This window comes from Oncorhynchus masou, chromosome 20 (genome assembly GCF_036934945.1).
Source record: "Oncorhynchus masou masou isolate Uvic2021 chromosome 20, UVic_Omas_1.1, whole genome shotgun sequence".
In the NCBI taxonomy this organism is placed as follows: Eukaryota; Metazoa; Chordata; class Actinopteri; order Salmoniformes; family Salmonidae; genus Oncorhynchus; species Oncorhynchus masou.
This window is the reverse complement of record NC_088231.1, coordinates 14,970,407-14,991,977: the sequence shown is the minus strand read 5'-3', so window position 1 is coordinate 14,991,977 and position 21,571 is coordinate 14,970,407. Positions and strand designations below refer to the sequence as shown.

General features: G+C 44.4%; 1 protein-coding gene across 3 annotated transcripts; it reads left to right on the top strand.

Moving 5' to 3' along the window:
• Positions 1-1,851: 1,851 nt before the first annotated feature.
• On the top strand, positions 1,852-19,699 carry LOC135507005 (methylmalonic aciduria type A homolog, mitochondrial-like). Of its 3 annotated transcripts, none has more exons than XM_064926471.1 (7): positions 1,853-2,059; positions 2,322-2,757; positions 3,028-3,150; positions 3,651-3,821; positions 4,111-4,196; positions 8,463-8,612; positions 14,861-19,688. In XM_064926471.1, the coding sequence occupies exons 2-7, from the start codon at positions 2,346-2,348 to the stop codon at positions 15,164-15,166; spliced, it is 1,248 nt and encodes a 415-aa protein (XP_064782543.1). In that variant the 5' UTR covers positions 1,853-2,059; positions 2,322-2,345; the 3' UTR covers positions 15,167-19,688. The 3 variants fall into 3 exon arrangements, with proteins under 3 accessions (XP_064782544.1, XP_064782543.1, XP_064782542.1); XM_064926470.1 differs by having other exon boundaries at positions 2,308-2,757; positions 14,861-19,687; XM_064926472.1 differs by lacking the exon at positions 8,463-8,612 and having other exon boundaries at positions 1,852-2,059; positions 2,308-2,757; positions 14,861-19,699.
• The last annotated feature ends 1,872 nt before the right edge of the window (positions 19,700-21,571 follow it).

Genomic DNA, 21,571 nt, shown 5'->3' with positions numbered 1-21,571 from the left:
TGGACAACTACAAATACCTAGGTGTCTGGTTAGACAGTAAACTCTCCTTCCAGACTCACATCTCCAATCCAAAATTAATCGGCTTCCTATTTTACAAAAAAGCATCCTTCACTCATGTTGCCAAACATACCCTCAAAAAAAATGACCATCCTACCGATCCTCGACTTCGGCAATGTCATTTACAAAATAGCCTCAAACACTCTACTCAACAAATTGGATGCAGTCTATCACAGTGCCGTCCGTTTTGTCACCAAAGCCCCATAAATTACCCACCACTGCGACCTGTACACTCTCGTTGGCTGGCCCTCGCTTCATACTCGTCGTCAAACTCACTGGCTCCAGGTCATCTACAAGTCTTTGCTAGGTAAAGCCCCACCTTATCTCAGCTCACTGGTCACCATGGCAGCACCCACCCATAGCACGGGTGGCTGCTGCCAATGACTGGAATGAACTGCAAAAATCACTGAAGCTGGAGACTCATATCCCCCTCACTAGCATTAAGCACCAGCTGTCAGAGCAGCTCACAGATCACTGCACCTGTACATAGCCCATCTGTAATATAGCCCATCCAACTACCACATCCCCATACTTTATTTATTTATTTATCTTGCTCCTTTGCACCTCAGTATCTCTACTTGCACATTCATCTTCTGCACATCTACCTTTCCAGTGTTTAATTGCTATATTGTAATTACTTCGCCACCATGGCCTATTTATATTAACTCCCTTATCTTACCTCATTTGCACTCACTGTATATAGACTTTCTGTTTTCTTTTTTTCTACTGTATTATTGACTGTATGTTTTGTTTATTCCATGTGTAACTCTGTGTTGTTGTATGTGTCGAACTGCTATGCTGTATCTTGGCCAGGTCACAGTTGCAAATAAGAACTTGTTCTCAACTAGCCTACCTGGTTAAATAAAGGTTAAATATATATTTGTTTAAATAAATAAAAATTGGACCGACCAATCCCGCACATTGGCTAACCGGGCTATCTGCATTATGTCCCGCCACCCACCACCTGCCAACCCCTCTTTTACGCTACTGTTACTCTCTGTTCATCATATATGCATAGTCACTTTAACCATATCTACATGTACATACTACCTCAATCAGCCTGACTAGCCAGTGTCTGTATTTAGCCTCGCTACTTTATAGCCTCGCTACTGTATATAGCCTGTCTTTTTACTGTTGTTTTATTTCTTTACTTACCTATTGTTCCCTTAACACCTTTTTTGCACTATTGGTTAGAGCCTGTAAGTAAGCATGTCACTGTAAAGACTACTACACCTGTTGTATTCGGCGCAGGTGACAAATAAACTTAGATTTGTTTTGATTTTAATACATATGTTCCTGTGTGAAATAGGACATGAACTGTATAAGCACCCACAAAAATATTACAACTCAAGACACTAACATGAAATTGTATGGCCACAATGGCTGAAAATGGAAAAATCTTGCAAAATACAAGCAACATTGTGCAAGAGTTTTCCATCCCTTGATAAATGCCTTCTAAAATGATTCCCTTGAATTTCAATTTGAGTGAATTGTGAAGACAAGAGCCACGACTAACTGCTACCACCGCGTGGCCTTGAGTAGTACTACTTTTCTAGAAAGGGGCGGTGTTCAACTTCACAGGGAGTAGGAAGTGAACGAAGCAAAAAAAAACAATACCCACTGGGTTTCACTAGATAGCACAGCCACGAAGTAAAAAGCTTTATGAAAATAATTATGTGCTTTTTGGTCTTACTTTAAGGTTATGTCTTGGCATAAGGTTAGCAGTGTGGTTAAGGTTAGGGTTAATGTTAGGTTTAATATCACATTTTAAGAAGATCAATTGTAGAAATGGGCGGAGTTTATGACTTTGTGACTGTGGTAGCTAGTGACGACCAAAACATTGGTCAACGTGTGGTTGCTTTTGAGAATCAATTGACAGAATTATCCTTATTTTCTTTCCCCCCAAAATGAATACTCACTTATGAAAGTGTTTGGAGCAATAGTAGAGGACAACAGCAAAGACAAACGAAGCAGATATATGTACAAATAGCTAGCTATCAAGGTGAGTTCTCCATTGTATGTACACGTTTTGTAATTGTTCAGCTATATGACTACTTATCAGTCATCCATTCGTTTCTACTGGCAGAATTTTCTCCTGAATGCCACAACCTCAAACAGTCTAAATAGCCCAAAGTGAGTTTCATAGAGTAATCAGCATCAGTTTTGTTTTGGTTCTGTCTTGTTGAATGAACTCAAATGTGTCACAAACCTCTATTGAATGCCTGTTGTCCAACGTTACATCATTATCAGACTCTCTCCCCTAGAGAAGGGACCAGTGCCAGGCAATCATGGGACCCTCAGTACTCTTTCCGCTTCTCCACCGCTTGTCCTCCCCCTTACGAACCGTCACCCCAACATGGGGACGATGGCTCCTCCACCAGCTACCCCCACCATCCTGCACTCACACCCCTTGTATCACCTCATTCCCTGGGCTTAACTCCCAACACATCCGCGGTATGTGTGTGGAATCCACCCTCAGCCACATCAAGGAGCTGAGTCCACCAGAGCAGAGGCTGTTGAATAAGCTGTATGAAGGACTGATCTCAGGTCAGCGGGCCAGTCTGGCTGAGTCCATTACCCTGGTGGAGACCCAGCATCCTAGAAAGAAAGAGCTGGCCCAGGTCCTGCTGCAGAGAGTACTGGCCCACAGGAAGGAGCAGGAGAAACAGAACAGAGGGAAACCCCTGGCCTTCAGAGTAGGTTAGTATGTGGATTGTTATGTTCAACATTGTTGTGTCTATGACCAGTACATAGAATGCACGCAGACCCAATAATATGTGAACATTTGAACTAGTGGCTTGCAGTCCTTAGAGTTGGACCGCTTGAGTTGGTGGCTGCAATGTGGGCTTTTTATTGAAGATGTTTGTACTCATACTCTTGATGTAGCTAAGTCTAAAATACCATATGGGGAAGAGTGTGGGCTTGGTGTACGTGCATGTTTGTCCTCTGTGAGGTGACGTCTGTCTGTAGGTCTGTCTGGCCCACCCGGAGCTGGGAAGTCCACCTTCATCGAGGTGGTGGGGAAGATGCTCACGGGACAAGGACATAAAGTCTCTGTTCTGGCTGTCGACCCCTCATCATGCACTACAGGAGGTATGTTTCCACATCATTCTACATATTCATCGCTGTGTTTGTGCGTGGTATTTCATCAGTGATGTGGGGTATATGTATTGGTTTAAATGGGTCTGTTAGAATGCCTCGTCATGCCAGACAGACTCTTGCACCGTAATATGTGGGATTTTGTGAACATTGACATAACTATTCTGCTTGTTCAATGTTGTTAAACATAATTTCCTCACCACAGGAGGTTGGTGGCACCTTAATTGGGTAGGACAGGCTCGTGTTAATGACTGGAGCGGAATCAGGGGAATGGTATCAAACACATTGTTTCCAGGTGTTTGATGCCGTTCCATTTTCTCTGTTCTGGACATTTATTACGAGCCGTTCTCCCTTCAGCAGCCCCCTGTGTTTCCCACATATATCTTCTTCAAGCTAGGCAAAGGATTATTATTAAATATTGATACCTATACTGATATACTACCACTTTTATACTTTATGTTGGTGTTACGCATAAATCCTCCCCCTCTCCCCAGGGTCTCTGATGGGTGACAAGACTCGTATGACTGAGCTCTCCAGAGACATGAGTGCTTTCATCAGACCCTCCCCCACCTCTGGAACACTGGGAGGAGTCACCCGGACCACCAATGAGGCCATAGTACTGTGTGAGGGGGGTGGCTACGACATCGTTCTGGTAGAAACTGTAGGTGAGGAACTCAATGGTTGAGTCGACTGTTTTTAAAAGCCTCAGAAGGGACAAATCTTCACCTGGGATAGGCCACCTGCACAGTTTTTATTGAACCAGATTTAATCTCATTGTGATTCATGCTTTGCATCTTCCACATTGTGGTTTCTAAAGTCTAAATGGCATAAAGGATACAATTATGACATGATAGCTCATAGCTCATACATAGCTCATACATAACATAGCTCATAAAATCCTAAGGTAGATAGTGTTTCATAAATACTTAGTTTCATTGTGTGTTGTGTCCTCAGGTGTAGGCCAGTCAGAGTTTGCTGTGGCTGACATGGTGGACATGTTTGTGTTGCTGATCCCACCAGCAGGGGGCGATGAACTACAGGTCAGACAGGCTGCACCTCCATCACACTCCCATGTTACAATGACATTAAAGAACCAGTGAAAATCTTGTGATATTTACAGACATTTTTGATCATTTAAATTAATGATATATCCATTGATTCTTGATGAAAATAAATGTCTCATGAGTTTAGTTCAACTGTCTTTAAAGTACACTGCTCAAAAAAATAAAGGGAACACTAAAATAACACATCCTAGATCTGAATGAATGAAATATTCTTATTAAATACTTTTTTTTACATAGTTGAATGTGCTGACAACAAAATCACACAAAAAAATGATCAATGGAAGTCAAATTTATCAACCCATGGAGGTCTGGATTTGGAGTCACACTCAAAATTAAAGTGGAAAACCACACTACAGGCTGATCCAAGTCAAAATGAGGCTCAGTTGTGTGTGTGGCCTCCACGTGCCTGTATGACCTCCCTACAACGCCTGGGCATGCTCCTGATGAGGTGGGGATGGTCTCCTGAGGGATCTCCTCCCAGACTTGGACTAAAGCATCCGCCAACTCCTGGACAGTCTGTGGTGCAACGTGGCGTTGGTGGATGGAGCGAGACATGATGTCCCAGATGTGCTCATTTGGATTCAGGTCTGGGGAACGGACGGGCCAGTCCATAGCATCAATGCCTTCCTCTTGCAGGAACTGCTGACACACTCCAGCCACATGAGGTCTAGCATTGTCTTGCATTAGGAGGAACCCAGGGCCACCAGCATATAGTCTCACAAGGGGTCTGAGGATCTCATCTCAGTATCTAATGGCAGTCAGGCTACCTCTGGCGAGCACATGGAGGGCTGTGCGGCCCCCCAAAGAAATGCGACACCATGACTGACCCACCGCCAAACCGGTCATGCTGGAGGATGTTGCAAGCAGCAGAACGTTCTCCACAGCGTCTCCAGACTCTGTCACATCTGTCATGTGCTCAGTGTGAACCTGCTTTCATCTGTGAAGAGCACAGGGCACCAGTGGCGAATTTGCCAATCTTGGTGTTCTCTGGCAAATGCCAAACGTCCTGCACGGTGTTGGGCTGTAAGCACAACCCCCACCTGTGGACGTCGGGCCCTCATACCATCCTCATGGAGTCTGTTTCTGACTGTTTGAGCAGACACATGCACATTTGTGGCCTGCTGGAGGTCATTTTGCATGGCTCTGGCAGTGCTCCTCCTGCTCCCCCTTGCACAAAGGCGGAGGTAGCGGTCCTGCTGCTGGGTTGTTGCCCTCCTACGGCCTCCTCTACATCTCCTGATGTACTGGCCTGTCTCCTGGTAGCGCCTCCATGCTCTGGACATTACGCTGACAGACACAGCAAACCATCTTGCCACAGCTCGCATTGATGTGCCATCCTGGATGAGCTGAACTACCTGAGCCACTTGTGTTGGTTGTAGACTCCGTCTCATGCTACCACTAGAGTGAAAGCACCGCCAGCATTCAAAAGTGACCAAAACATCAGCCAGGAAGAATAGGAACTGAGAAGTGGTCTGTGGTTAACACCTGCAGAACCACTCCTTTATTGGGGGTGTCTAGCTAATTGCCTATAATTTCCACCTGTTGTCTATTCCATTTGCACAACAGCATGTGAAATTTATTGTCAATCAGTGTTGCTTCCTAAGTGGACAGTTTGATTTCACAGAAGTGTGATTGACTGTGAGTTACATTGTGTTGTTTAAGTGTTCCCTTTATTTTTTGAGCAGTGTACATATCTGATTCCTCATGCCTTTCATATTTGCAAAAGAAACAAAATGGTTTCTTTCCACCCTGTTGTCTTCACTTATTCTCTCTCAGGATGCACTTAAGTATTCAAACAGGATCACAGACTGTCGCAATGTCCATCAATCAGCTTAGATGTATAGACATAAGATTTACATCCAATTTTCCCTCTGGAGATCAATAAAGTTGATTCAAAGCACATCGTGTTGGTCACATACACATATTTAGCAGACGTTATTTCTATCAAAGTGTGGACTCATTACATTTTTAAATGTTTTTTCTTTCTTTCTTATTATTTTCTACATTGTAGAATAATAGTGAAGACATCAAAACAAATGAAATAACACATGAAATCATGTAGTAACCAACAGTGTCAAACAAATCTAAATATATTTTAGATTCTTCAAAGTAGCCACCCTTTGCCTTGATGACAGCTTTGCACACTTGGCATTCTCTCAACGAGCTTCACCTGGAATGCTTTTCTAACCGTCTTGAAGGAGTTCCCACATATGCTGGGCACTTGTTGGCTGCTTTTCCTTCACTCTGCGGTCCAACTCATCCCAAACCATCTCAATTGGGTTGAAGTCAGGTGATTGTGGAGGCCAGGTCATCTGATGCAGCACTCCATCACTCTACTTCTTGGTCAAATAGCCCTTACACTGATAGGTGTGTTTGGGTCATTGTCCTGTTGCCCAAACCAGGTGGGATGGCGTATCGCTGCAGAATGCTGTGGTAGCCATGCTGGTTAAGTGTACCTTGAATTCTAAATAAATTACTCAGTGTCACCAGCAAAGCATCATCACACCACCTCCTCCATGCTTCACGGCGGGAACTATACATGCGGAAATCATCCCTTCACCTGCTCTGCGTCTCACAAAGACATGGTGGTTGGAACCATAAATCTCAAATTTGAATTCATCAGACCAAAGACAGATTTCCACCGGTTTATTGTCCATTGCTTGTGTTGCTGTCTTTTAAGCAAGTCTCTTATTATTATTTGTGTCCTTTAGTAGTGGTTTCTTTGCAGCAATTCGACCATGAAGTTGATGTTGAGATGTGTCTGTTACTTGAACTCTGTGAAGCATTTATTTGGGCTGCAATTTATGAATTTATCCTCTGCAGCAGAGGTAACTCTGGGTCTTCCTTTCCTGTGGCGGTCCTCATGAGAGCCAGTTTCATCATAATGCTTGATGGTTTTTGTGACTGAACTTGAAGAAACTTTCAAAGTTCTTGAACTGTTGTTGTGGACTGTTGTTTCTCTTTGCTTATTTGAGCTGTTCTTGCCATAATATGGACTTAGCCCTATTTGGTTAAGACCATCTTCTGTATACCACCCCTGCCTTGTCACAACACAACACAACTGATTGGCTCAAACACATTAAGAAGGAAAGAAATTCCATAAATTCACTTTTAACAAGGCACACCTGTTAATTGAAATGCATTCCAGGTGACTACCTCATGAAGCTGGTTGAGAGAATTCCAAGAGTGTGCAAAGCTGTCATCAATGCAAAGGGTGCCTACTTTGAATAATCTCATATACACTACCGTTCAAAAGTTTGGGGTCACTTAGAAATGTCCTTGTTTTTGAAAGAAAAGCATTTTTTTGTCTATTAATATAACATCAAATTGATCCTAAATACAGTGTAGACATTGTTAATGTTGTAAATGACTATTGTAGCTGGAAACTGCTGATTTTTATTGAAATATCTACATAGGCGTACAGGGGCCCATTATCAGCAACCATCAGTCCTGTGTTTCAATTGCACGTTGTGTTAGCTAATCCAAGTTTATAATTTTAAAAGGCTAATTGATCATTAGAAAATAATTTTGCAATTATGTTAGTACAGCTGAAAACTGTTGTTCGGATTAAAGAAGTATTAAAACTCACCTTATTTAGACTAGTATCTGGAGCATCAGCATTTGTGGGTTCAATTGCAGGCTCAAAATGTCCAGAAACAACTTTCATCTGAAACTCGTCAGTCTATTCTTGTTCTGACAAATGAAGGCTATTCCATGCGAGAAATTGCCAAAAAACTGAAGATCTCGTACAAAACTGTGTACTACCCCTTCACAGAACAGCGCAAACTGGCTGAGAAACAGACGCCTCACAAGTCCTCAACTGGCAGCTTAATTAAATAGTACCCGCAAAACACCGGTCTCAACGTCAACAGTGAAGAGGCGACTCTGGGATGCTGGCCTTCTAGGCAGAGCTCCTCTGTCCAGTGTCTGTGTTCTTTTACCCATCTTAATCTTTTCTTTTTATTGGCCAGTCTTTTTCTTGCAACTCTGCCTAGAAGGCCAGCATCCTGGAGTTGCCTCTTCACTGTTGATGTTGAGACTGGTGTTTTTCGGGTACTATTTAATGAAGCTGCTAGTTGAGGACTTGTGAGGCGTATGAAATGGGTAAAACGGTATGTAAACATTATTAAAGTGACCAGTGTTCCATGACTATGTACATAGGGCAAGCAGCCTCTAAGGTACAGGGACATTTTGTAAAGTTCAGGGCACAGTACTGAATCTGTGTGTGTTCTCCATTGCCAGGGCATTAAGCGAGGCATCATAGAGAAGGCAGACCTGGTGGTGGTCACTAAAGCAGACGGAGACCTGTTAGTTCCAGCCAGGAGAATCCAGGCAGAGTATACCAGCGCTCTGAAACTGCTCAGGAAGAAATCAAAGTCCTGGAACCCTAAGGTGGGTTGTAATTGGGTTGAATGTTTTTTGTCTGAGTGGTAGTGTGAAGGGGTTAAACTTAGTGGGGCAAAAAAGTATTTAGTCGGCCACCAATTGTGCAAGTTCTCCCACTTAAAAAGATGAGAGAGGCCTGTAATTTTCATCATAGTTACACTTCAACTATGACAGACAAAATGAGAAAAAAAAATCCAGAAAATCACATTGTAGATTTTTAATGAATTTATTTGCAAATTATGGTGGAAAATAAGTATTTGGTCACCTACAAACAAGCAAGATTTCTGGCGCTCACAAACCTGTAACTTCTTACTTTAGAGCTAGGGCTACATTTTTCAACATTCTGTTAAAAATGCGCAACATTTCAACGTCCTGCTACTCATGCCAGGAATATAGTATATGTATATGATTAGTATGTGTGCATAGAAAACACTCTGAAGTTTCTAAAACTGGTTAAATGATGTCTGTGACTATAACAGAACGTGTTTCGTGGTCAAAATCGCAAGGAAACCTGATCACAAAATCGACGAAGAAAAAATCAATCCGCCAGTCTCTGTATTGTCTATTGCAAGGTATAATAGATAATGATGGGCTTACAGTTCCTACAGCTTCTACACGATGTCGCCAGTGTTGTGAATTCTATGCAGCTAAATCCTTGGTCATATGAGTAATAGGCACAGCCTTTCGTCAGGTACACAGCAGGAAGAAATGGAAGGGGGAAAGTGGACTACGTTTTCCAAACTTGTTGCTATTGAATACAGATCGCTCCGTGATCAATTTGATCGTTTATTAACGTTTACTAATACCTAAAGTTGGATTACAGAAGTAGTTTGAAGTGTTTTGTCAAAGTTTATAGGCAACTTTTTTAATTTAAAAAAATAACGTTGCGTTTATAAACAGTGTTTTTCCTGGATCACACAGTCTTCATAAATGGACATTTTGGGTATACAAGGACCGATTTAAACGAAAAAAAGACCCAATTGTGATGTTTATGGGACATATAGGAGTGCAATCAAAGAAGCTCGTCAAAGGTAATGAATGTTTTATATTTTATTTCTGTGTTTTGTGTAGCACCGGCTACGCTAATTCTTTTATTTACGTCCCCTTCAGGTATTTCGGGGTGTTGCATGCTATCAGATAATAGCTTCTCATGCTTTCGCCGAAAAGCATTTTAAAAATCTGACTTGTTGGCTAGATTCACAAAGAGTGTAGCTTGAATTGAGTACCCAGCATGTGTGTTTTAATGAAAGTTTGAGTTTTAACGAGTGCTATTAGCATTTGGCGTAGCGCATTTGCATTTATTGTTGGCAAGGTGGGACGCTAGCGCGTCAGGTTGCCCAGAGAGGTTTTAAGAGGCTCCTCTGTCCTCCACTCGTTACCTGTATTAATGGCACCTGTTTGAACTTGGTATCAGTATAAAAGACACCTGTCCACAACCTCAAACAGTCACACTCCAAACTCCACTATGGCCAAGACCAAAGAGCTGTCAAAGGACACCAGAAACAAAATTGTAGACCTGCACTAGGCTGGGAAGACTGAATCTGCAATAGGTAAGCAGCTTGGTTTGAAGAAATCAACTGTGGGAGCAATTATTAGGAAATGGAAGACATACAAGACCACTGATAATCTCCCTCGATCTGGGGCTCCACGCAAGATCTCACCCCGTGGGGTCAAAATGATCACAAGAACGGTGAGCAAAAATCCCAGAACCACACGGGGGGACCTAGTGAATGACCTGCAGAGAGCTGGGACCAAAGTAACAAAGCCTACCATCAACACACTACGCCGCGAGGGACTCAAATCCTGCAGTGCCAGAGGTGTCCCCCTGCTTAAGCCAGTACATGTCCAGGCCTGTCTGAAGTTTGCTAGAGAGCATTTGGATGATCCAGTAGAAGATTGGGAGAATGTCATATGGTCAGATGAAACCAAAATATAACTTTTTGGTAAAAACTCAACTCGTCGTGTTTGGAGGACAAAGAATTCTGAGTTGCATCCAAAGAACACCATACCTACTGTGAAGCATGGGGGTGGAAGCATCATGCTTTGGGGCTGTTTTTTCTGCAAAGGGACCAGGACGACTGATCCGTGTAAAGGAAAGAATGAATGGGGCCATGTATCGTAAGATTTTGAGTGAAAACCTCCTTCCATCAGCAAGGGCATTGAAGATGAAACGTGGCTGGGTCTTTCAGCATGACAATGATCCCAAACACACCGCCCGGGCAACGAAGGAGTGGCTTCGTAAGAAGCATTTCAAGGTCCTGGAGTGGCCTAGCCAGTCTCCAGATCTCAACCCCATAGAAAATCTTTGGAGGGAGTTGAAAGCCCGTGTTGCCCAGCAACAGCCCCAAAACATCACTGCTCTAGAGGAGATCTGCATCTAGGAATGGGTCAAAATACCAGCAACAGTGTGTGAAGACTTACAGAAAATGTTTGACCTCTGTCATTGCCAACAAAGGATATATAACAAAGTATTGAGAGACTTTTGTTATTGACCAAATACTTATTTTCCACCATAATTTGCAAATAAATTCATAAAAAAATCCTACAATGTGATTTTCTGGATTTTTTTTCTAATTTTGTCTGTCATAGTTGAAGTGTACCTATGATGAAAATTAGGCCTCTCTCATCTTTTTAAGTGGGAGAACTTGCACAATTGGTGGCTGACTAAATACTTTTTGCCCCACTGTATATAGAAAAGTGCTTCAAATAGCTGCTCAGGAAGAAGTCCAAGACCTGGAATGTGGTTAGTGTTGGGTTGTGTGGGTTTGTGCTCATACTTTCATATGCACAGAATTAAGAAATACAAACAGATAATGAGAAATAAATGCATACCTACAAAAAAATAGGCATATTGCCTCAAACTCTAGGTAACTGGGGGTTGGAACCTGATGTTCTTCTTCGTATCCTCTATTGGAGAGCTGTGTTACATTTCCTCTGAAAATCCTTTTTTGCCGCCCTCAACTCTCCACAACGCACACATCACCAGAACCGACAGGCCGTCCCACTGTACAGTGAGGTCAGCTGACCCGGGGGAGAGGGATTTAATGTGATGTCATCATCAGGGCACTCTAGTCTGTCGCAGTGTTCCCGGGGTGGGGAGGGGGTGCTCTCTGCATATCTCCCGCCCTGGGCAGAGCGTTGTGGCGTTGTCTCTTTGTCTCAGACCGACCGCTTGCGGCCCAATGCAGCATCTGCCCACCTGGCAACCTGCCAAAGTCCCCTACCGCCACCCACCCACCCTTCTCCCTCCATCCCTCTCTTCTTCCTCCCCACTCTGAATAGAGAGCTGCTGTGTCATGTATTTTCCTGATTAGCAGCCCACCCACTCAGATGAAAGACTCCCAATCCTGTCTCGCTCTCTGGTTCTCTGTCTCTCTCTCTTCTTTTTGCAATTTTCTGTCTCTCTCGCTCTCTCTCTCTCTCCTTTCTCTCTCTCTGTTTTTCTGTCTCTATTTCTATCCACCTCTCTCTCTCTCTTCATCTCCATCTATCTCATCTCTCTCTGTTTTGCTCCATTTGTCTCTCTCTCTCACTCTCTGGCCCTGTTCTTCTTTCCACTAGTACCAGAGGCAGCAACACTGACTTCAGGACAGGAGATATCCACCACAGTGATTTTAATGGGTCTCCACATGATTCCTCCTCTGCCATATCTCAATATTAGGTTCAGGGGAGTGTACTTGTGAAGGCTCCCTTCTAGCAGATTAATCATTTTGACTGTAGCTTTGTAAGACATTTCTACAGTATTTCCCCATGTCAGAAACACATTTATATTGGCACACTTGAATTGTGAATAGACCAATTTAGGAATGACTCTATAGAAATCAGCTTGATAGAGTATTGCACCATTGAGATATGACTTCACACAGTTCACCGTTTGTAGTGCCCTCACTCTCATTCAAGCACTGGTCAATACTGAGTTGTTTAGTCCTTAAATCACTGGTGTTGTCTGGACAGGCCTGAGGTGAATATGGGAATACAGAGACCCCACTGGGTGTGTGATATCTGTTGTGTGTCACTGTGCCTGCATGGGCATATGGGGGGATTGATTACCAACTGCATGGGGTTCCACACGTCTGTGTTCACATACAGTACCAGTCAAAAGTCTGGACACACCTACTCATTGCAGTGTTTTTCCTTATTTGCACTATTTTCTACATTTTAGAATAATAGTGAAGACATCAAAACTATGAAATAACACATTATTGAAGGAATTTAATTCCTCTGTTTTAATTCCCAATTATAATTAAACACTGTCAATTCATAAGAATTTGTAAGACCCTTATTTTATAGGAATGGACAGAGCCCGGTCTTAAAGTCAAATAGCAGCCTTTATTCAAGAGAGTACTGCCAAGATACAGGTTAATCCACAGGTTATAAACTGAAAATGACGTCATTAGTTCCAACACAACCACGTGCCAGTCTCCGTTCCAATACAAAGGCTGTATCTCAAGCCTTCCCACATCCGTCTCCCTACCAATTTAATATAATTTACGACTCAAGGTTTTCTCGCCAGTCTGATTCATTTCTACCAAGGAACAGACAGTCATTGTTCTACTCTTGACCACATTCACACACATTATATTCAATACCGGGATCAAGAAAGAAAATTCATACATATACAGTAACATTTAGTATTCTGATTAGTACATCTTGATTGAAATGTATACATAATTAGTCATTATAGATACAAATTCCCTTAACACACATATGGAATCATGTAGTAACCAAAAAAGTGTTAAACAAATCAAAATATATTTGAGATTCTTCAAAGTAGCCACCCTTTGCCTTGATGACAGCTTTGCAAATGCTTGGCATTCTCTCAACCAGCTTCATGAGGTAGTCACCTGTTTCAATTAACAGGTGTGCCTTGTTAAAAGTTAATTTGTGGAATTTCTTTCCTTCTTAATGTGTTTGAGCCCATCAGTTGTGTTGTGACAAGGTAGGGTTGGTATACAGAAGATAGCCCTATTGCCCTATTTGGTAAAGACCAAGTCCATATTATGGCAAGAACAGCTGAGATAAAGAAAGAGAAATGACAATCCATCATGAAGGTCAGTCAATCTGGAAAATGTCTAGAACTTTGAAAGTTTCTTCAAGTGCAGTCGCAAAAAACATCAGGCGCTATGATGAAACTGGCTCTTATGAGGACCACCACAGGAAAGGAAGACCCAGAGTTACCTCTGCTGCAGAGGATCAGTTCATTAGAGTTACCAGCCTCAGAAATTGCAGCCCAAATAAATGCTTCACAGAGTTCAGGTAACAGATACATCTCAACATCAACTGTTCAGAGGAGACTGTGTGAATCAGGTCGAATTGCTGCAAGAAACCACTACTAATGGACACCAATAATAAGAAGAGACTTGCTTGGTCCAAGAAACATGAACAATGGACATTAGACCAGTGGAAATCTGTCCTTTGGTCTGATGAGTCCAAATTTGAGATGTTTGGTTCCAGCCGTTGTTTTTTTGTGAGACGTAAAGTAGTTGAATGGATGATCTCTACATGTGTGGTTCCCACCGTGAAGCATGGAGGAGGAGGTGTGATGGTGTGGGGGTGCTTTGCTGGTGACACTGTGATTTATTTAGAATTCAAGGTACACTTAACCAGCATGGCTACCACAGCGTTCTGCAGCGATACGCCATCCCATCTGGTTTGCGCTTAGTGGGACTATCATTTGTTTTTCAACAGGACAATGACCCAACACACGTCCAGGCTGTGTAAGAGCTTTTTGACCAAGAAGGAGAGTGATGGAGTGCTGCATCAGATGACCCGGCCTCCACAATCACCTGACCTCAACCCAATTGAGGTGGTTTGGGATGAGTTGGACTGCAGAGTGAAGGAAAAGCAGCTAACAAGTGCTCAGCATATGTGGGAACCACTTCAAGACTGTTGGAAAAGCTTTCCAGGTGAAGCTCGTTGAGAGAATGCCAAGAGTACAAAGCTGTCATCAACACAAAGGGTGGCTACTTAGAAGAATCTAAAATATATTTAGATTTAAAAAAAATTGGTCACTACATGATTCCATATGTGTTATTTCATAGTTTTGATGTCTTCACTATTATTCTACAATGTAGAAAATAGTAAAAATAATGAAAAACCCTTGAATGAGTAGGTGTGTCCAGTACCATATGTGAGAGTATATGTATGTCTGTATGCACTGTGTGTGGGGGGGCTTTTATTACTATCCTTGTGGGTACTGAAAATCCCCAAAGTCCATATATTGTGTGTGTGTGGTTCTCCCCCCTCCCCACCAGGTAGTGCGTGTGTCATCCCAGACAGGCGAGGGTGTAGCAGAGCTGTGGGGTAAGATGGAGGCCTTCCGCTCAGCCACCCTGTCCAGTGGGGACTTCCAGGACAGACGTAGGGCCCAGCACAAGGTGTGGATGTGGAGCCTGATCCAAGAGAATGTCCTGAGGCACTTCCAGGAACACCCTGCCGTCAGGGAGGAGCTACCCCAGCTAGAGGACAGGGTCACCAGGGGAGCTATATCACCGGGCCTGGCGGCTGATCTGTTACTGAAGGCCTTCACCTCTTCTTCATCATCCTCCTACTCACAGTGACCTAGCTGAAGTGGAGATCAAATACCAACAGCATTATCCATATACTGTAATATTGATTACACTTCTCGCCTTGTCTCTTAGGTCACTGCTCTGTAAGGACGATTGATTGTTGATGAGAGAAGGAAAGGAATTCTAGGTCTTGGTCCCCCTCCCAATCTCACACACAACACACTGCCTTCAAATTGAAACACTGACCTACTTACTCATACAAGAGACTTGACATTGCAGTTTATACTTGAAGAGTATCAATGGATGCAGTTTTATAGATTTTATCATAATCAATGAGTTGAATAAATTATTAAATTAATTATATAGTGGTGGGTGTTTTCTGTTGCTGAAATGTTTGTGCGGGGACGTAGCTGCTGAACCAGGACTAGGAAGCTTTGTGTGGGGACGTAGCTGCTGAACCAGGGCTAGGGAGATTGGAAACCCAAATTGGTCTACACGGACAAGTTCTGGCCTGGTTTAGATCTTATCTGTCGGAAAGATATCAGTTTGTCTCTGTGAATGGTTTGTCCTCTGACAAATCAACTGTACATTTCGGTGTTCCTCAAGGTTCCGTTTTAGGACCACTTGTTTTCACCATATATTTTACCTCTTGGGGATGTCATTCGAAAACATAATGTTAACTTTCACTGCTATGCGGATGACACACAGCTGTACATTTCAATGAAACACGGTGAAGCCCCAAAATTGCTAGAAACCTGTGTTTCAGACATAAGGAAGTGGATGGCTGCAAACTTTCTACTTTTAAACTCTGACAAAACAGAGATGCTTGTTCTAGGTCCCAAGAAACAAAGAGATCTTCTGTTGAATCTGACAATTAATCTTAATGGTGGTACAGTCGTCTCACATAAAACTGTGAAGGACCTCGGCGTTACTCTGGGCCCTGATCTCTCTTTTGACGAACGAGGACAGCTTTTTTCCATCTTACGTAACATTGCAAAAATCAGAAACTTTCTGTCCAAAAATGATGCAGAAAAATGAATCCATGCTTTTGTTACTTCTAGGTTAGACTACAGCAATGCTCTACTTTCCGGCTACCCAAATAAAGCACTAAATAAACTTCAGTTAGTGCTAAATACGGCTACGAGAATCCTGACTAGATCCAAAAAATGTGATCATATCACTCCAGCGCTTGCCTCCCTACACTGGCTTCCTGTTAAGGCAAGGGCTGATTTCAAAGTTTTACTGCTAACCTACAAAGCACTACATGGGCTTGCTCCTACCTATCTCTCTGATACCTACACCTCTGATACCTACACGTACGCTACGGTCACAAGTGCCAGGCCTCCTAATTGTCCCTAGAATTTCTAAGCAAACAGCTGGAAGCAGGGCTTTCTCCTATAGAGCTTCATTTTTATGGAATGGTCTGCATACCCAACCTTTAAGTCTTTACTGAAGACTCATCTCTTCAGTGGGTCATATGATTGAGTGTAGTCTGGCCCAGGAGTGTGAAGGTGAACGGAAAGGCTCTGGAGCAACGAACCGCCCTTGCTGTCTCTGCCTGGCCGGTTCCCCTCTTTCCACTGGGATTCTCTGCCTCTAACCCTATTACAGGGGCTGAGTCTCTGGCTTGCTGGTGCTCTTTCATGCCTTCCCTAGAGGGGTGCATCACTTGAGTGGGTTACTGATGTGATCTTCCTGTCTGGGTTGGCGCCCCCCCCCCCCCTTGGGTTGTGCCGTGGCGGAGATCTTTGTGGGCTATACTCGGCCTTGTCTCAGGATGGTAAGTTGGTGGTTGAAGATATCCCTCTAGTGGTGTAGGGGCTGTGTTTTGGCAAAGTGGGTGGGGTTATATCCTTCCTGTTTGGCCCTGTCCGGGGTATCATCGGATGGGGCCACAGTGTCTCCTGACCCCTCCTGTCTCAGCCTCCAGTATTTATGCTGCAATAGTTTGTGTCGGGAGCTAGGGTCAGTTTGTTATATCTGGAGTACTTCTGTCTTATCCGGTGTCCTGTGTGAATTTAAGTATGCTCTCTCTAATTCTCTCTTTCTCTCATTCTTTTCTCTCTCGGAGGACCTGAGCCCTAGGACCATACCTCAGGACTACCTGGCATGATGACTCCTTGCTGTCCCCAGTCCACCTGGCCGTACTGCTCCTCCAGTTTCAACTGTTCTGCCTGCGGCTATGGAACCCTAACCTGTTCACCGGACGTGCTAACTGTCCCAGACCCGCTGTTTTCAACTCTCTAGAGACAGCAGGAGTGGTAGAGATATTCTTAATGATCGGCTATGAAAAGCCTACTGACATTTACTCCTGAGGTGCTGACTTGCTGCACCCTCGACAACTACTGTGATTATTATTATTTGACCATGCTGGTCATTTATGAACATTTGAACATCTTGGCCATGTTCTGTTATAATCTCCACCCGGCACAGCCAGAAGAGGACTGGCCACCCCTCATAGCCTGGTTCCTCTCTAGGTTTCTTCCTAGGTTTTGGCCTTTCTGGGGAGTTTTTCCTAGCCACCGTGCTTCTACACCTGCATTGCTCGCTGTTTGGGGTTTTGGGCTGGGTTTCTGTACAGCACTTTGAGATATCAGCTGATGTACGAAGGGCTGTATAAATAAATTTTATTTTATTTTATTTGGGGACGTAGCTGCTGAACCAGGGCTAGGAAGCTTTGTGTGGGACCGTAGCTGCTGAACCAGGGCTAGGAAGCTTTGTGTGGGGGCGTAGCTGCTGAACCAGGGCTAGGAAGCGTTGTGTGGGGATGTAGCTGCTGAACCAAGGCTTGGAAGCTTTGTGTGGGGACGTAGCTGCTGAACCAGGGCTAGAAAGCTTTGTTTGGGGACGTAACTGCTGAACCAGGGCTAGGAAGCTTTGTGTGGGGACGTAGCTGATGAACCAGGGCCAGGAAGCTTTGTATGGGGACGTAGCTGCTGAACCAGGGCCAGGAAGCTCTGTGTGGGGACGTAGCTGCTGAACCAGGGCTAGGAAGCGTTGTGTGGGGACGTAGCTGCTGAACCAAGGCTTGGAAGCTTTGTGTGGGGACGTAGCTGCTGAACCAGGGCTAGAAAGCTTTGTTTGGGGACGTAGCTGCTGAACCAGGGCTAGGAAGCTTTGTGTGGGAACGTAGCTGCTGAACCAGGACTAGGAAGCTTTGTGTGGGGACGTAGCTGCTGAACCAGGACTAGGAAGCTTTGTGTGGGGACGTAGCTGCTGAACCAGGGCTAGGAAGCTTTGTGTAGGGGGCGTAGCTGCTGAACCAGGGCTAGAAAGCTTTGTGTGGGGACGTAGCTGATGAACCAGGGCCAGGAAGCTTTGTATGGGGACGTAGCTGCTGAACCAGGGCCAGGAAGCCATGTGTGGGGACGTAGCTGCTGAACCAGGGCTAGGAAGCTTTGTGTGGGGGCGTAGCTGCTGAACCAGGGCTAAAAGCGTTGTGTGGGGACGTAGCTGCTGAACCAAGGCTTGGAAGCTTTGTGTGGGGACGTAGCTGCTGAACCAGGGCTAGAAAGCGTTGTTTGGGGACGTAGCTGCTGAACCATGGCTAGGAAGCTTTGTTTGGGGACGTATCTGCTGAACCAGGGCTAGGAAGCGTTGTGTTGGGACGTAGCTGCTGAACCAGGACTAGGAAGCGTTGTGTGGGGGTGTAGCTGCTGAACCAAGGAAGCTTCTGAACATGACAACTTTTAATACAAGTGTCATATCATTCCTGTTGTCCTGGTAAAGTTTTACATTTAATTCAGACAAAATTACCACATTTTTGCAATGATGCCTCTTGACCACCAGATGTCCCCATAACTTCACAACCTCATCTAAACCATTATCATAATGACTGGCCCGAGAGCCAGCCTCCACCCCTCCACCGCTCCTCCCCTCAGGATGTGCTGGGTGACAGGTCACAGAGAGGCTGCTAGGACACCAGATCCTTCTTCCCTGGAGCTCTGAGGACACCATGGTAATCCTTCACATCCATCCTCCATGCCAGTCAGAGCCTGGCTTCTAGCAGTTACTAGGCTACCTACCTACCGCTGGGCAGAGGAATGATCAAAGAGACAGTAGTATTATCATAAGGCGTCCATTACACCAGCCCAGGGCGCAGTAGGCATCAACCTCTGGAAATAAATAAAATAAATAAAAAACAGTGGGAATTGCCCTCATTGTACAACGCCAGTCTAAAGTTTGTAAAGGACAGTCTGTACATAGTGGGGAGAAAACTGCTTCTATGCTGCAGTCCAAAGCCACAAACCTATGTTTGTTGTTTGGAAAGAATCCCTAGATTCTTAGTCAAATCCGTCCCAGTCCCCCCGATTATTCCATCCACTTCAATCTTTCCTTGATCGTTTACATCTGTCTGTTCCGGAGAAGTGAGCCCCAGCCTCCAGAGTCTCTCTGCTCGCAGGTTGGTGGTCGTTTGCTCCTGTCTGCGCCTGGAGGAAGACTGCCCCCTGAATGCAGATGGATTCATTAGGCTTGAGTAACACCCTTCCCCTTCATCACGCTGTCTCTCTCTCACACACACACACACTGTACTGCTCTAGGGAACAGTCAGTCCTAGCTTCATCTCTGGACACACACACACACACACAGCGTACACTAGGCTTCAGTGTAAACACCCTGATGTGGTTTCTCAGTGGAAAGATTAACTCAAATGCTGTCGTATCATGTTCAACATTCAGCCATTTTAGCCCAAACACAGACCAGCCCACATGTGTTTACCATTTAGAGACATTTCTTTAATGTAAGCACAGGGCATGGACACGGTCTTTGATGGGGTCGGAGGGGGATTTTCCATTTCTCAAGACTTCGATTGATGCATCCCCACATTTTCATCCAACACACAAGCGTCTCTTTATTTGAAATTGTGTTTAATTGCAGTCCAAACCCAGCTCCACTTGACAACATCTGCAAAATGATGACTAATTACATGACAACGTACTCATTATGAATGGTTAGTAGTATAGAGCGTTGTCGTAGCGACATGACAGTCACATTCCTATGTGTGTTGTTTCTATAAATAAAGACAACCAAGTCTTATTGTTAGAAATGGTAGTGTAGGAATTGTTGTGGTGACCTATGCAGTCTGTTGCTGGTGTACAGAACCATGTCTTAGAATGATCAAATCAAATCCAAATCATCAAATCAATGATGACTGGTTAGTATAAAGCGTTGTCGCGGTAACTTGTCGTGTGTAGCACAAGACAGAGACCTAGGGCTCTATTCAATCCGTATCGGGGGAAATTCATCACTAAAGCCCAATTTGAAATTGAAAGGTAATGTTCCCAAGTTGGCGGAGACGGTAAGCGCTACATATGTCGGCTCAATCCTAAATTACCTTTCCATTTCTCTCTGGAAATCTGTAATGTTTCAGTGGTAAGGGTTGAAAATAACCCCTAGGTGGTGGTGATTTGTTGTGGGTTCGGCTGGTGTTGTATTTGGGCATGTTGTCTGCTCTGATCAGAGAGAGTGGGATGCGTGACACTGAATGAAATGTCACCTGGGCCCTCCCACCACACTAACGCTGGGCTCTTTCTCTCTGTGTGTGTGTGTGTGTGTGTGTGTGTGTGTGTGTGTAGTGTGGCCGCTGGTCATGGTCTGCCGATCCACAAAGCCTCTCCCTCCCTGCTGTGTTGGCTCTCTTCGTCTCCCCACAGTACCCTCTGCTCACACACACACGCGCACACACACACCATCCCCATCTCCCTCTTTCATACACACAAACCCTCCACACACACATACCTCCCTCACACACACTGCCCTCCTCCTTCCATGACACACACACACTCCTCCCGCCCGGGTCGCACCGACTCGGCTGGCTGCTCTGCCGTCTCTCTCACGTGACAGATGAGTGTGTGTGAAGCATTTCATTAAGGCTCACAGCTCAGTTCCAAGACTGCTGCAAAACGATCCAAGGACCCACAGTCACTAGTAGGGATGGAGTGGACTGGAGTGAGCAGAGAGGATGGTGTGTGTGTGTGTGTGTGTGTGTGTGTGTGTGTGTGTGTGTGTGTGTGTGTGTGTGTGTGTGTGTGTGTGTGTGTGTGTGTGTGGAGTGAGCAGAGAGGATGGAGAGTGTGTGTGGGTCTGAGATTTGTGCTTTTTGTTGTTTGTGTGCTCACCCTCTAAGCAACCCTCTCATAACACCATAGCAACTCTCTCTCTGCTCTAGCAGTAGAGCCCTCGTGGCTGGGGGACATGTGATATTATATGGAGTGTAGGATGGAACGTAGGGATAATCTATCTATAGGGTGCTTCATACGGAAGATGAGGCACTGATTAGCTAGTTCTTAATGCGTCTCACTACCAGTTTCAGTGGGGTCTAGTCATTCAACAGAACCTAATAGGCAGATCATGGTGGTAGTGGGGTCTAGTCATTCTACAGAACCTAGTAGGCAGATCATGGTGGTAGTGGGGTCTAGTCATTCTACAGAACCTAGTAGGCAGATCATGGTGGTA